General features: G+C 41.8%; 1 protein-coding gene across 1 annotated transcript in view; it reads right to left on the bottom strand.

The window, feature by feature from the left end:
- The window catches only part of SULF1 (sulfatase 1), a 152,654-nt gene that overhangs the window by 90,482 nt on the left and 45,973 nt on the right, over positions 1 to 16,199 (bottom strand). Inside the window, exons 4-5 of the mRNA XM_047073860.1 lie at positions 8,689 to 8,809; positions 8,148 to 8,223 (exon numbers count right to left, since the gene is read on the bottom strand). Coding sequence (XP_046929816.1) covers positions 8,148 to 8,223; positions 8,689 to 8,809 — 197 coding nt within the window. The remainder of the gene's footprint in view (positions 1 to 8,147; positions 8,224 to 8,688; positions 8,810 to 16,199) is intronic.

Genomic DNA, 16,199 nt, shown 5'->3' with positions numbered 1-16,199 from the left:
TGAGAGCAACAAAATTATTGGAATTCTAAAAAAAAAGGAGCATCAGGAATTTCAGTTCAAATGGGCCTGGTGAAAGATAGCAATATCGACAGAAAGAATTACAAATGTGGTCTTAGACATCTTAGCTAGGTCTTAGAGTATATGGTTTAACACACAAAACCGTATTAAATGTGCCTTCAGTTTTACGTATTTATAGCTGATTTATATTGAAGTATCTTAACATAGTTTGTCACAATAACAGATAAATCCCAAATATCAATGGTTTAACACAATAAAAGTGTATTTGTCGCTCATACTGCAAGTTACACACAGGGTGGTGGCAGGGAGCTTTGTTCTGCCCAGTCGCGCATGGACACAGGCTGACGGGGGCCCTGTTGCCTTGTAGCCGCACTGGAGCAAGAGAAGGAGAAATAAACTGGAGATTCTTGCAGGAGAGCTCTCGGGGCTCCAACTTGGAAGTGACTCGGATCATGTCTAACATTTCACTGGCCGTAACTAGTCACATGGTTCCCTCCAGCTGTCAGAGGGCTGAAAACATGGTGGAGCAGATGAAGTGTTTTCAGAGCACGACTGTCCATGCCACAAGCATCAAGTTTCATCAGCACCTCTTGCATTTATCTTTTTCTCTCTCTAGACACACACACAGGTGTGTGCATGCACACACATGCACATACTAAAGAGATGTGCATATTCAGACTCACGCAGACACATATGTCAAGTAATGAAGAAACATAGTCTTTGCAGCTTAAAGTTCAACTATTCCTAGCTGCTGAAAAATGCATCTTTTCACAGATTCATACATTTTTGGGGGGGTAGATGTTTCGTTTTAGTTTGTGTCCCTGATGTACATAATCTGCCACAATACAAATTTATTCTAAAGTTCCACAATCCTTGCAAAGCATTTAAGTTGAAGAAAATATTTTTAAAGAACCAATTAGAAGCTATATTTATATTTCAAAAGCGTTTCTCCGAATATTTTCTTGCAGTTAAAATCTACGTGGGGAAAGAAGGCGCACCTGACTTTACAACATCAATTAAGCCACAGTCAAAAAAGTTCCACTGGCCTACTTTTTATGCCGGCAAGCTTACCACCAATATAATGCTCGTTAACATTTTCTAAGGGTTTCAATACAGCAGAGTAGAGTTACAAGTGCCTTCTGAGGGATCCTGCTGGCCTCACACAGAGTGATGACCAAGAAAGGGAGTCTGGGAAACAGAGTGTGCAAGATGAATACGCATTTGAAAACAATGCAAGTTCCTAGCTCAAGACTTAGGGACAAATGCAGACAGTAATTCTTTTTCTCCCCCCCCCCCAATGTCATACTTACAGGAGAAACTTAAAAAAAAAGAAAAGAGATTCATATTTAAATCAACTCTTTGCTCAGAGCCATTTTCAAGGAAACTTTAAAATTCAGATTAAGTCATCTATTGATATTTCGAAAATACTCCTTCGCAAGTATTACTGGGAAATACTATTTTGAGATTTCTTTGTATTGTTGGTTAAATATGTGATTCCAAGTCTTTTAATGACAAAATCATCTTCAATACGCGCTTTACATGTGCCTACATCCTTACACCATCTTCAGATTGTTGTCTGTCCTTTGGTTGTAGGCTTTCCTCTAAACAACTAACACGCACAGCTGTGCATTTATGAAGTAAAAAGAGTAATTCTACTTAAATTTCAAGTGACATTCAAGCCCGCAATCATGGCAGATACTATTATAGTAGAACAAATCGAGTAATGGACAGGCCCCTCCAGGAAAATTCATTAATCTTTGCCATAATGCGTGCATAAAGTATACGACAGGTGTCAATGATCTGTTTTCATTGACATCTATCAGATAGATGGCATTCTTGTCCAATCAATTTCATCTACCAAACCTCAAATCGTTATCTGGACATGAAGATACTTACCAATGTCTTCGGATTGATTAGCACGTGAAGAGAGAGAGTAGGAGATTTTTAAGACCATACATTGACTAACATTTACTGATTCCAGTGATGCTACTGCATCAAAGGCCTGTACTAACTTGAAACTTAAAATATGACTTCTGTCTTAGTTTGTTGTTTGGACGGAAGCTGAGAAAAAATTTAGTTAATGAAAAGGAACGTTTTACTCTGTTGTTACGAAGAATAAACTTTATGACATTTTAAGCGGAAGAATTCATAGAATGAAAATTCTAAGTCATATTATCACCTTAAACTATGATTTGTCATATTGGTAAAATAATCTTCCTGAAAAGGCTCAGATGAGGATCTCTGTCTATGGGTGTTTGGGGCAAATTTATGTTATTTTTACAAGAAATAAAATGTTAGTTTCTTTATAAACAGATGTTTACAGTTGGACAAGTCCTTAGATTTCACCTAGACCGCAAATACTCTGTGGTGTTCCACTTCCAGAATTTATTTTCTAACTACTCTACTTTGTTTGAAATCTTCATTTCTCAGCACTTGTCACACAAAGGAGCTGATGTAATTAAACCAGATGATGTGCCCCACAAGTAAAATCAGCCATTCATGAAAGCTGGTCACCAGAGGCCATTTCAAACAATGCATATTTCAAAGTAATCTAAAGTAATCCCTTCTCTCTACTGATTTGGTTTCCATGAAGTCTTAAGCACATGTGTGCTACAAAAAGGAGGCTTATTAAAACCTGATGTGATATTAGAGATTATATAATGCAACAGGGTTGGGCTGATTTTAATATCTGAGTCTTCAAAAAGAAAGCAATTTTCAATTATATTCGTAAGCCGACTAAAAACGTTCTGCATACAAAGGTAGATGGTGTTTACTTATTAATTAAGAAAAGAAATAAAGAATGCTACCCTGGTATCTGAATGGGGTTTATATTTTATATATAAAATTGGCATGCAAAGGGGAGGAGAAACTAAAACAGTTTTCACTGGTGGACAAATTAGCAAAGCACAGCAAATATTTGCAACTCTACATAGTGAGGAGCTTGGATTATTTAGAAAATTCTTTATAAAGTTGTGACTCTCTAGTATATCATTCTTTTGGCTCCCTGTGGTGAAAGTACATCAAAATGTGTCCTAGAACAGCGTTTGACACCTTAAAAATATAAGCTATTGTCATTTGAGGAACTGGATTCTTACAACTACTGAGCAAAGGGGCGCCTGGGTGGCTCAGTCAGTTTAGCATCCGACTTCAGCTCAGTCATGATCTCACGGATCACAGGTTCGAGCCCCATGTCGGGCTCTGTGCTGACAGCTCGGAGCCTGGAGCCTGCTTCAGATGCTGTGTCTCCCCCCCTCTCTGCCCCTCCCCTGCTCACACTCTCTCTCTCTCTCTCTCTCAAAAATAAACTAAAAAGGCATTTAAACAAATTAAAAAAAACAAAAACCAATTACTTCATAAGTCTGGCTGCCTATGTTATACCAAGACCTCCAGACATGGAGGGTCTCTGGAGATTTTGTTTGTTTGTTTGTTTGTCCTGATCCTTTATCTATTTTCTAATTGTACGGTTGACTTTTCAACAATATGGGTATAAACTGCAAGGGTCCACTTACACATGGATTTTTAAAAAATAAATACAGTAGAGTACTGTGAATGTATTTTCTCTTGTGATTTTCTCAATAACATTTTCTTCTCTCTAGCTTACTGTATTGTAAGAATACAGTGCATAGGGGCGCCTGGGTGGCGCAGTTGGCTAAGCGTCCGACTTCAGCCAGGTCACGATCTCGCGGTCTGTGAGTTCGAGCCCCGCGTCAGGCTCTGGGCTGATGGCTCGGAGCCTGGAGCCTGTTTCCGATTCTGTGTCTCCCTCTCTCTCTGCCCCTCCCCCGTTCATGCTCTGTCTCTCTCTGTCCCAAAAATAAATAAACGTTGAAAAAAAAAATTAAAAAAAAAAAAAAGAATACAGTGCATAATACATATAACATAAAACATATGTGCTAATTGACTATTTATATTATCGGTAATTCTGGTCAACCATAGGCTATTACTTAAGCTTCTGGGGAGTTAAAAGTTATACTCAGATTTTCGACTGTGCAGGAGGTCGGCACCTCTAACTCCTGTGTTGTTGAAGGGTCTCTGTATTTAGTTTCAATCGTGGATGAAAATATAAAAGATTAGATTTGATATGTTTCTAGTCCCATTTTAGGATCTTCTGCATACAACTCTATATCCTTGAAAAGCACATAAAAGAAAACATGCAAATGATCATGAACTGGTTTATGAAATTAGCAAAAAGCAACACGCTGACACACTGAAAACGTGCTATTCCTCAATGGAACACTGCTTCACATACCCGATCATATATGAAAAAGATTTGCAACTGTACTTACGGGAGTTAATGTACTGGAAAAAACCTAGAAAATACACCATAGAAATCTCTTAGTTTGAAGGTGTTATGGGCTGAATGTTTGTGTAGCCCCCGCCCCCCCCCCCCCAAATTCATATGTTAAAATCCTAACCCGTAATGTGGTGATATTAGGAGGTAGGGCCTTTGGGAGGTAATTAGGTCATGAGGGTGGAACCCTCTAATGGGATTAGTACCCTCATGAAAGGGAGCCCGGAAATCTCTCCCACCCGCTTCCACGTGAGGACACCAAGAAGATGACCATCTGTGAGCCAAGATGTGGGCTCTCACCAGACACCAAATCTCCCACACCCTAATCTTGAACTTCTAGCTTCCAGAATTGTGAGAAATAAATGTTTGTTATTTATCACCCAGGCCATGGTATTTTTGTTAGAGCAGCTCAAACAGACTAAGACATTGGGATCTTAAAGTTCACCTGGTTACCTTTTAACTAATGAATAAAACTTCTCTAGAGCATCAATGGAAACATGCCCATCTAGGTATCACAGACCTTACCAGTCCACCTGTGTTGTTTGGGGCAACATTGAACCTTAGGAATTCTCCCTTTTGTTGAACAACAATTCTGCCCTCCTCTCTTCTAAATGTTTAATAGTTCTCTAGTCTACTGAGCCACACAAAATAATTCTATATTCTTCTCTAAACAAGTGTTTTAATCTTTGAAGATGGTTTCCATCAGACTCCTGAATCATTTTCTCTTAAAAAACATACTTATGTGGTGGAGAGATATGGGAGAACAGTGGAAGGGGTTATTGTTGAATTTGGCCATTCCTTGGTTAAGTACTGGATCAAGAGATTCTATAAAGCTGTAGTTGTACAAATAGGAAGCCAGTGTATATTTAATGCCTTTCTGGCTCAAAGGAATTTTGACTGCTAGACTCCTAATCAATGCTTTCCAAACTCACTAAGGAACATTTCCTTTATGTACTACTACTTTCGTTTTTGGACTAAAGTCGACTCGGAAATCTTCCAAAATTTGCGTAATTAACTTGTTAATCAGTTTTATTGGAGAATAAAGCCAGACAAGAAAGACGAAGATCCAGGCTAAGAGTTACAATCCAAGTACTGGTTTTTTTTTTTTTTTCATCCCTTGACAATTTAGTCATTGATTTCTCTCCAGATTTTGACAAAGCATTCCTTCTAAGAAACATCTTCTTTACCACGTTTGATTCCCAACTTCAGAATAACTGGGTAGTTTAAAAGAGCCACGCAAGAGAAGAACACTTATTCTGCCATGAAACAAAGGCCCCAAGTTCAAGTACTTAAATCAGAAGGTAGAGTGGGGGTTCATCATAATCATCTGGAGGGATCGTTAATTACTCCAGAGTTCCAATTCAGGAATGGGGTCTCAGAAATTGCATTTTTAAGAAGTTCCCAGTGATGCTGATGCTGATAGTACTGGTCCAGGGTAGAGCAGTCAGTCTACCAGCACTAGCAAAAGGCAAGGGACACGGAGCCAAGCCTGGGGAAGGTCTTTCAAGCCTTTTCACGAAGGCTGACCTTCAGGTTGGGCACTGGCTGGGGCCGCTGAGCATTCACAGGCCGTGACTATTGATATTGCCAATTATTTCATAGCTGATAGGATTCGTGTGTAAGATCATCTTCTGCAGAGTTGCCGAGAAGGCAAACAGTCCACACACTCAGACCTCATTCAGTAGGCATGGACAGTGGGAAGTTTTCCATTGGAGAGCATGAAACTTCCCTCGGCAAACAATCGCCAAGCGGTTTTCAAATGACCCTCTGATATTCCTTTCTGTATGTTCTCCTTCAATGTCTGAAGAAGTTACATAAATCCTTGACATACAGGAACTACTGGAGTCTCACAGTGGCCCTGGACAATGTTGAAGTTTGCTACATTTATTAAACCATTGTTACGCACAAAGCTAGGTTTATGACCACTACATTTTATTTGGGATCTTTGCATAGTTGTCATTGGCAACTAAAGAGGTAGAGCGAGTTACCTGTTTTTATTTTAGTGAAGCCCAGCCCCCACCCCAAGGGGTCAAATTCTGCCTAGCTGTCTCTGCCAATCACCCACTCTGGGCCTTTTACTCCACCTATCACCTCTTCTTTTTTTTTCATGTTTTTGTTTATTTTTGAGGTGGGGGAGGGGCACGGAGAGAGGGAGGCGGAGGATCTGTAGTGAGCTCTGTGCTGAGAGAGAGCCTGATGTGGGTCTCGAACTCACGAACCATGAGATCATGACCTGAGCGGAAGTCGGATGCTTAACCGACTGAGCCACCCAGGTGCCCCTATCACCTCTTCTTTGAGACACTGGCAGACAGACACAGATGCAGCCAAAATGAACTCTTGGCTAAACAATATGATCCAAAAAATATACCAACCCCTTGTGATGCACAACGCATATTAGGTGCTCTGGGGACTCCAAGCTGAATTCTTCCCACACGATGGGGGAGTGGGGAATGGGAGGAAGCCTGACAGAACTGAGCTGAGCAGACTGGACACAAGTAACCGGGAAAACAGAGCAAAGGTCAAGGCAGCAACCTTCCAAACTACTCTGTGTGTCTTCTTTCTTGCAGCAGCCACTTCTCAGAAGGAGACTAGGCAGTCCTGGCCAAGAAGGGGCACGAAGTTTGGAGTCTGAGTTTTCCAGTCGTCTGACTTCAGGGAGTCCATTCCCCCACTCTGTGGACTGCGGGGGGCCTGAGAGCTAGAGGGAAGTGGCCCAACTTGAACTGGGAGCCTTTTCTCCTTCTTCCTTTCCCTGTCACCCATCCCGGGACTGTCTGCTTCTTCACTCCTCATATACCACTGCCCATCACCCTCCCCCTCCCCACCTCCCACTCCAACTACCCGAAGGACTTCACTGCTTCTTCCCTTTTGCCCTCCTGAGTCTCCAATGTTGTTAATTTCCAGCTTCTGGATCAGACTTTACCTTTTCTCGAGAGGTAACCATTTTCACTACTCATCTGTGGAGCAGTTACAGTGTATTAAAACTTGCATGGTCATTAGTTTACTCTATCCCGCCTCATACCTATGAAGTAGGTACAACTCCCACTCTTTTTTTTTTTTTTTTTTTTTTTTTTTAATGAGGAAACTGAGATTCAGGGTAGTTAAGGAATCCATCCAAGGTTGCACAGCAAAATCTTTGTTAACCGTTCTGTGTTTGGGTCTTCTTCAGAAGTATCTTTTCACTTTAAAAGATCTCGTACGCCCGGAGAATTTCCAGCTGGCAAAGTTAACAGGGAGAAGTTTTTTGGGTGAAAATGGGTGTCAGGTGTTGTTGCTGGTGTTTCGAGGTACCTGCCACTGTGCTTTACAGTATCTATGCCAGGGGAACAAAACAGGGCATCAGTATTGTGGCCACATACCACGAACAGGCCCCCTTTCACCTTTTACCAACAGAAGGGGACCCCTCTGAGCTCAGTAAAACAAAGAGTCGTTGCTGGGTGAGACAGTGGACTGGCGTGGCTCAACATGAATATTCAAGACCACGAGTCACAACTCCATGGATTCGAGGGTCTCCTCTATTTGTGTTTAGCATTGTGTAGTTGCGAGACAACTTGCGATGATTAATTAATCCTTGGTGCCGAGGCAGAAGGTGAAATAATTTGTGCATAGTCACGCAGTTGGTCATTCTCAGGCTGTGAGTTGGTGCTGGAGTGCTTCGTTTTCCAGAGACAGAAAGAAGATTGGACTTGACTTTCTGCTTTTGTGCCTGTGATCCAAGAGATCCACCCCCCAATCCCTGAAATTTTCTAAAAGGAGGGCAGGTGGCCGCCAGCTGTCCTTAATCCGCACCCTCGTGACATCATCCTCAATATCACCAGTCCCTGGAAATTCCACCCACCGAGATACCACACCCCCAGCGGGCCAGCCCCAAGGAGGCCATGGGGGCCCTCCCGGAGGCTTCGCTTCCTGGCTTGCTGGGTGGAAGAAGCACAATCTGGTTCATATCTTGCACGGGGCTGCTTGGGACCGTGTTTCTGCCCTCACGTGCAATTTTAACTGAGACTGTTCATAGTAGTACCTCAATTATCTATCACAGTAGGGGGAAGGAGGGTCTCCAAGTATGTGAATTTTCACAATACCTTCCTTTAACTATTTAAAGGCAGAAACTTAAACAAAAAGGAACCACTGTATTTGCCCAACAAACTCCCAAAGCTCAGTGGCTTATAGCAGAAAGGGGTTATTCCTCCCTGTGTTATTCCATAGTGGCTGCAGAGGTTGGTGGCTCTTTGAGTCTTCTTTTTAGGACTCAGGCGGAGGCAGCAGCCCTTCTGTGAGACACGGCATCCTCATGGCCCACACCGGGAGCAGGAAAGCTGGTAGAAATGTGGAAAGCCGCTCACAGCATCTGCTTGCACTTGGCATCCGGCACACCTGCTTACGTGCCCTTGGCCAAAGCCAGCCGTGTGGTGGGGCCCAGCGAGGGCGGGGATACGTTCTGCTCCCTGGGCTGCTCTGCAAGTCCCATGCAGTGGGCAGGAACACTGAACTCTGGTCCTTTCTCTGGTGGGGGAGGGGTGGCAATAATTGGGGATTATGATTTAACCTACCACATACACTTCCAAAAATTAATTACATATTTTCTAGCCTTCAAAGAATACTGGGAATGAGATCACTGTTTTGCTTCGTTTTATGGCTGTGGGTCATCATCGTTACCATAGACATTGTCTTTGTCTACAATTCAGGCTGCCCCCAAGGGATATGAGGATGTGGAAAGTTGTTTGACCAATTCGTAAATGACACTGGGCTGATCCTGCTGGGAATTGCTTACGAATGCTTTTCATAGTATTGCTTTTACCTCCTTTGAAAATATCACCAGGTACTATAAACGTATTTACCTCTCCGAACTCCACTGTCTTTCTTCTAATATGCTAGGGAAGTACCAGAGAGATGGCTGGTTGGACCTTGTTAGCTCTGCATTTAAAGCAAGAGTCTCTCTCCAGGGTAGTGTGTTGGCTTCAGTGCACAGATGGTGTGACAAACATCTGGGTGTAGGCACCTCATACAGTTGTTAGATTCCTCTTTGCTTTTGCTTGTGTCTCGCTGGTTGAGGGGGTTGGATACATAAAGTCAGAGGAGAACTGGCTTTGGACGAAGTTCCACAGGAGAACCGCTGCTTTGCCACTTTCCATATTTAACGGGAATGCTTTTCCACATAGTTGACTAAGCATTACGACTATCTGCCATTTCTTGATCGATTCCGTTTATTTTAATTGCCATGCACATTGTATTCAGCATTCTTTTGTAGAGCCTCCGCTAAGGCACTCAGGTTAGGCACTATTGGAAATAATGGATGAATGAGAAAAGAGTCCAGCTTTCAAATGGATAGTTACATACAATGCTAGGTAGAATTCAGTTCCAGAATGTGCAGGCAGCAGCACTCTGTCTATAGGTAAGACAGACAGCACACTTTGAAAGGCCCGAGGACGCCCTAGAATGTGCACGTTCTTTGCTTTGGGCTTATATTACCTTGAGCACCACAGTGGAGTCTGATGTTCATCTTTTTCAGATGAAAACAAACCCTCCAGAGCCATATTTGCCAGTCAAGATAGGTGAAAGTCAAATGTTACCAATCTGGTCAGTGGACAACTATTTCTTAGCTAATAGGTATTTGGCTCTCTTCTGAAAGCCTGACCTTACACTGGTAATAACTGCACTGTGAATGAAGTTGTCCCTACGTGCAGGTGTTTTCTTTCATCTCAAATCCCATTTGAAGACATATTTGTTCTTCCATGAACAAAATAACTCCCGTGTTCACAATGCATCACAGTTCAGGAACGACTGTCATAAATGATCAGATTTGCTCTTTGCCACAACTCAATAGGAAAGAAGAGCCAGGATCGTTACTCCTTCACTAATGCACCGCTACCCCCCGTGGGAGGGTCACTAGGCTGAAGCTAAAACTCCCTGCACACTCAGGTCTCTGATTCTGCAAGCGGTGGTTTTCCCCCCAGTAAATCAGTTCTTTTCCATTTCCCTCGTATTTTGTGACTTGGTTATCTGTGGACATACATGCTAAAAATAGACTAAGATAATGTGCAAACAGGCAAAGAAAAACGCTTTTGTGTGAGTTTTAAATTTTTCATTGCTACTTTTCTCTACAACTCAAGCAAACAGAATGTTGGTATTAAGTCTGCTTCTTCGTTCTGCATAAACCCACTGACCGGTGAAAATACAAAGAAGCAATAATGTCCCTACTAGTAGGAATCGAGTGAGTAAAAGTGTTAATGTTGCTTTCTACAAATTTTAGCAATACTCTTAGGTTGATCAGAGTATTCATAGTAGAATGTTAGGCTTAAAAAATACGGGAAAAACAACTTTTGGTAAAAATATATCCATAAGATAATTTGGATTGAATATCTTAATGATTGCTAACTTGAGGAAAATCTCAAATTTTGATTTTTAACATTTTAATAGTCTTTTTATAAACACACACTAGAGACCTGGATTGGTCACACGGCTGAACATGCATTTGTAGGTGATCTGAAACTTGGCCCAAGCAGAAAGGACTGTGTGGTGAGAAGTTAGCACCTTCTCAGGGGACACCGGCTATAAAACTGTTGTCTTCTGGGTAGGAGTCATGGGGGAAAAGGCAGTAGGTAGTACAGTGATTCCTGGAAATTCACTTCACCCAAAGTCACTGCTTTGCCTGACCACTGGGATGAAGAGAGAGGCCACAATAGCATTCCTTACAATGACAGGGTACAATTTTTCCTTATTTTGTCTCTGTTGGTGACAACCTTTTTTTCCTCCAGACAGATTTTGCGCTCATATAATTTCTGTTACCATGTGTTGAAAGGAAAAAATACGTTTTCATTTCTGAATGATGCAAATAGCCCTAACTTATCTGGCAAGGACTTTTCAATGTCTACCTCATCATTCATTAGCTTTTTCATTTGTAACAAGATCCCGATTATATTTGAGTGGCAGTGTGCCCAGCTTCAGGTGACATCACTCAGCTTCCCTTGCAGCTCTATGTGCCCACATGACTGAGTCTTTTCCAATGAGTTATAATGAAAGGGTTGTGTCAGACTTCTGGGAGGTTCCACACAAGAGTGTGAGGGGCCATCTGTCATACAACATGGCTGGAGCTTCAGCAGTCATCCCTGGACCATGAGATACTCTCACTGATGGAATGTCCCATGGTGGAACAGAAAGAGAAAAGCAGCCTGGGTCCCTAGTGACTCCTGTCCCAGCTCTGCCAGCCTGACTTTGGATTTCTTTTACTTGAGAGAATAAGACCTTTGTAGCTAAGGCACTAATTTGATTTCTGCTACGTGTAGTCAAATTCCCAACTATATCTAACTAACACTACTGTTTTCATCATTTTACCACCATCCTAGGTTTGAAATGTTAGGAAAACACGGCCTTTTAAATCAAACTAAACGCATTTGGTTCATATTCAAAATAGGGAAAAAAACCTCACCAAAACCTGTGGTTAGTGAGCGATTTAAAGACATGAAGAGCTACACAAACAAATGTGTAGTTACAACTTATGGCAAGTGCTATGAAATCCATAGGGGCAAGTGGGAACATGAATTTCTCTCAGCAGGCATTAAGCTCCAAACTAGTATTTAAGGCAGTGTAAGGTCTCTGGGTCAATTAAAGAATGTTAGAAATCTCTTATTAGCTATGAAAACGAAAAACAGAAATGGATTCTTCTATTTTTTGATAATTTCTCAGGATCCAAATAGATTTTATTATGGCATGAATAGTTCTTTAGCTTCTTAAAACAAATCAAAACAAACAAAAAAGCCTGAAATCATTTACATGGACAATATACCAGTACCGTACCTGAGTCTTATTTTCTTTCTCTCTTTTTTTTTTCCAGTGTGAATACTTTTATATGACTGAAGGGAAATAAGCCACATATTTTTATTTTTTATTTTTTATTTTTTTATTTTTTTTTTTAAATTTTTTTTTAACGTTTATTTATTTTTGAGACAGAGAGAGACAGAGCATGAATGGGGGAGGGGCAGAGAGAGAGGGAGACACAGAATCGGAAGCAGGCTCCAGGCTCCGAGCCATCGGCCCAGAGCCCGACGCGGGGCTCGAACTCACGGACCGCAAGATCGTGACCTGGCTGAAGTCGGACGCTCAACCGACTGAACCACCCAGGCGCCCCTAGCCACATATTTTTAAAATGAATCCATTGAGAAGGTAACAGTAGATTTTAAAAAGGAGGTTTCTATAATCAGTTGACGATTCCATTCACACTAAAACACATGTAATTGAAGCCTTAAAGAAACTTCATTTTTATGTACAAAGAGCTGGCATTGTTTCTGCAGCTAGGTACACACGGTGGCTGACCCCCTAGTCCAGCTTAATGCAGCCTCTGTCCTTCGCTTACTGAAGGAGTCACTGGTGACGCATATTACGGCTGTACTTCCGGATCAGACTGTGCAAAACTTTAATGCTGGATACAGAGGTAACAAAACCAACCCCTGTGGGGCCCCTGTGGCTCAGTGGGTTGAGCGTCCCACTCTTCATCATTTCGGTTCAGGTCATGATCTCAACAGTTCTTGGGTTCGAGCCCTGCATCTGTACTGAAGATACGGAGCCTGCTTGGGATTCCCCCCCCCCTCGCTCTCTGCTCCTCCCCCGACGCTTGCGCATGCACTCCCTCTCTCTCTCTCTCTCTCTCTCTCAAAATAAATAAATAAACTTTACAAAACAAATCCAAACAAACAAAAAAAAACCCAACTCCTCTGTAGGAATGTTGGGTCATATTCATTTATAAGAAAAACTTAATTATCTCTCTTCACCTGCAGACCTTCCTCTTTTCCCTTCTCATGCCAGCAGATAGGACTTTTGTTTTTAGTTGAAAACACGAATTCTGTCTTTACTTGAGTAGCAAGGCTTTCCTAAAAAATTCAAACTCTTAAAACTCAAGGTCTCTGTGCTTTAAAAGAATTTCTTAAAAATGATTTTTTTTTTTTGCAATGGTGTCTTGATTATGTGTCAGTTATACCTCAAATTAGGATTCTGTAAACTAAATGAATACGTATCTGGCACACTACTTTTAGGCAGTGAGACTGCCTAAATTCCATAGCAATTAATAATGGCTAATCCAAAGTTCTCATCGATAACTAGCAAAGTTGAGAAGGAAAAAATACGAATTCACAAACCAAAATACTTTATTCCATTGACTTATGTTTAGCTGGCAGGAAGTGGAAATTATTTGGTAAATTCGATTGGTCTAGATTACGTTCCCCAAGCTGTTTGACGTCATGGCACAGAAAGAAAATAACAATAACAATTACGAACATCAGACAAGGCTCCTCAGAGGGGCTCTCATGATCCCAGATCTCCCAGCCATCCTGAGGCTGAGGAGGTAGATACCTTGACACCCCTACTATCTCTTTGTGGCCCATCACCATTGTAGAGTGGCCTTTAGGATGTTGTGACCTAGACAGTCAAACTGGCTATGAGGATTTTTACATTGATGTGGCTATCTGCCTTACATTACACATTATGCAAAGATATTGAAAACAGAAAATTTAAAAAAATCAATCGTTTAATTTCTATATTTGTATGTATTGTATATAGTGATGTTTATTACAGTAATTAAAAAAAAAACAGAAGTAGCTTGATTTGACATGTAAGAAGAATTAATTGGAGCCAGAACCAGAGTGGCTAAACGGTTCACCCCAAACTGCTGTCTCTCAAAGTGGGGAGGGAAACCCGCACCCTGTACCTTCCTGCTGTATCACCGAATGCTCCGTCGTGACCACGTTTGAGCTATGCTTTGCATCTGACGCAAAACTTAAGGCGGTTTCCTTCTAGTTACACAAACACTTTCACCGAAGTCAATTCTGTCTCAAGGGACTTGCAAATGATAAACTGTGTTTGTGCTATGAAGAAATGCGTTCTGTCTCACCACACCCATCTATCTAAAATTTGTGAAACCCCTTCCAACATTCTTCGGAGTAGGTGGAACTGCCAAGGTTTGAAAGCACTGACTCCCAGGCAAAGTTCTGCCACTGGAGAAGGTTCGAGAGGGAGAGAAAGAAAGCACCATGTCTTCTGTTGTCTGGAAGAAGGCGCTAAGGGAACTTGTGTACTCTCTGGTCTTTCAAGTGAATGGCTGTGTCCACCATTCTAAGTCAGTAAGCCCCATGTTTAAGGAAGGACACGCCTTCTTCATACCCTTCTTTCCCTGCCTCCCCAACTCGAACCCACCAATGGCTCGGATCCAGAGTGTTGAGAATGAAGAATGAAAAATCAAATGTTTCCAGTGATCTACATATTGGAGGATCCATAGTTCTCTTTTTTCTTTTTTTTTTTTTAAGTGTATTTATTTTTGAGAGAGACAGACAGTGTGAGCAGGGGAGAGGCAGAGAGAAAGGGAGACAGTGACTCCCCAGCAGGCTCCATGCTGCCAGCATAGGGCCCAAAGTGGGGCTTGAACTCATGAAGCCATGAGATCATGACCTGGGCCTAAATTGAGAGTCAGATACTTAACCAACTGAGCCACCCAAGCGCCCCCATAGTTCTTTTTTTTCTTTAAAGTTTATTTATTTATTTTGAGAGGGGGTGGGGAACACTAGTGGGGGAGAGGCAGAGGGACAGAGAGAGAATCCCAAGCAGGCTCTGCACTGTCTGTGCGGAGCCCGGTGCAGGGCTTGAACTCATGGACCTGAGCTGAGATCAAGAGTCAGACACTTAACCGACTGAGCCACCCAAACACGCCAATGGATCCACAGGTCTGATCTTAAAACATTTTCATCCCTATTCTTTTTTTTTTTTTCTTTAAGTAAGTCTTGTATCCTCTGCTCTTGAAATCAAACATCGCTATTTAGTCATATACACACATCTACTCGCAGTATCCACATGTTTTATCAAATGGCTTGCTCTCCTCCCTCCAAAATATTTAAAAGGAAAGATTCTCTTCATACATTGTCCTCCCTTTGAGAATGCTGGGATCCCATGGCACTCTACTTAAACAAGACATCTGCGCTTTCAAATACGTGTTCAGGGATCGCTATGCTTACTTAAAAAATGTTAACGGTTAAGTGCATATCTTTTCTTTTTATTACTATCTCTTCCTTCTATTCATTCATCTGACTCATTCATTTCCATCTGAAAAATGTCCTATATTCTCTTTTTAGAGCCTTGTCTCCTTCTCTCCTTCCTTATAAAGTGAGTCCTCAAATAACATGTTAAGGTAAACAAGTGGTATGAGAAGTGAGAATATGTTTTCCTTAGTTCCACCGCCTCAGGTTTTCTGAGTAAAGACACCAAGCCCCGGTGACACTGGGCAAGCCTAACTGGCATTGTGCTTCTCAGAGGAAATGCCAGGTTGTCCTGACCTGTTCTCATCTCATGAATGGCAGTCAGCTCAAGTTAATATGCTTTACTGGCATATTTATTTATTTTTAATGTGTATTTATTTATTTTGAGAGAGAGCTCAAGCAGGGAAGGGGCACAGAGAGAGGAGAAAAAGGGAAAATCCCAAGCAGGCTCCACATTGTCAGCACACAACCTGATGCAGAGGTCAATCCCACAAACTATGAGATCATGACCTGAGCCAAAATCAAGAGTTGGAGTCTTAACTGACTGACCTACCGAGGTGCTCTCCGTCATATTTCTGTAAAATGTGGATGCCACTTCTATCGACACTGGATTGAGTTCAGTGGGGTATTACGTATGGACCTAGAGACATCATCTTTTCTTGCCTATAAATCCTGCCCTGTCCTCCCCATTCCTGCCCCACCATTCTCCGTCTCTCTGCCCCCAAGCACACACTCCTCTTCTGTTTCTTCCCTTCTCTTTTCCTGAATACTCCTTTCCAGGAATGCTTTAGCTGTGCCATATAGGAAAGGGTATGAGTTTTTTAGGTTATAGATTCATATTGAATCATGGATTTTTTTTTTTTTAGTCCAACATTCAT

The sequence above is a fragment of the Lynx rufus genome, unplaced genomic scaffold (genome assembly GCF_022079265.1).
Source record: "Lynx rufus isolate CCGP_SWC_20201006 ecotype Redwood Valley unplaced genomic scaffold, mLynRuf1.p SCAF_12, whole genome shotgun sequence".
NCBI classification, from domain to species: domain Eukaryota; kingdom Metazoa; phylum Chordata; class Mammalia; order Carnivora; family Felidae; genus Lynx; species Lynx rufus.
Note: the sequence above shows the minus strand (reverse complement) of the source record. Positions and strands in the feature narration are given on the sequence as shown.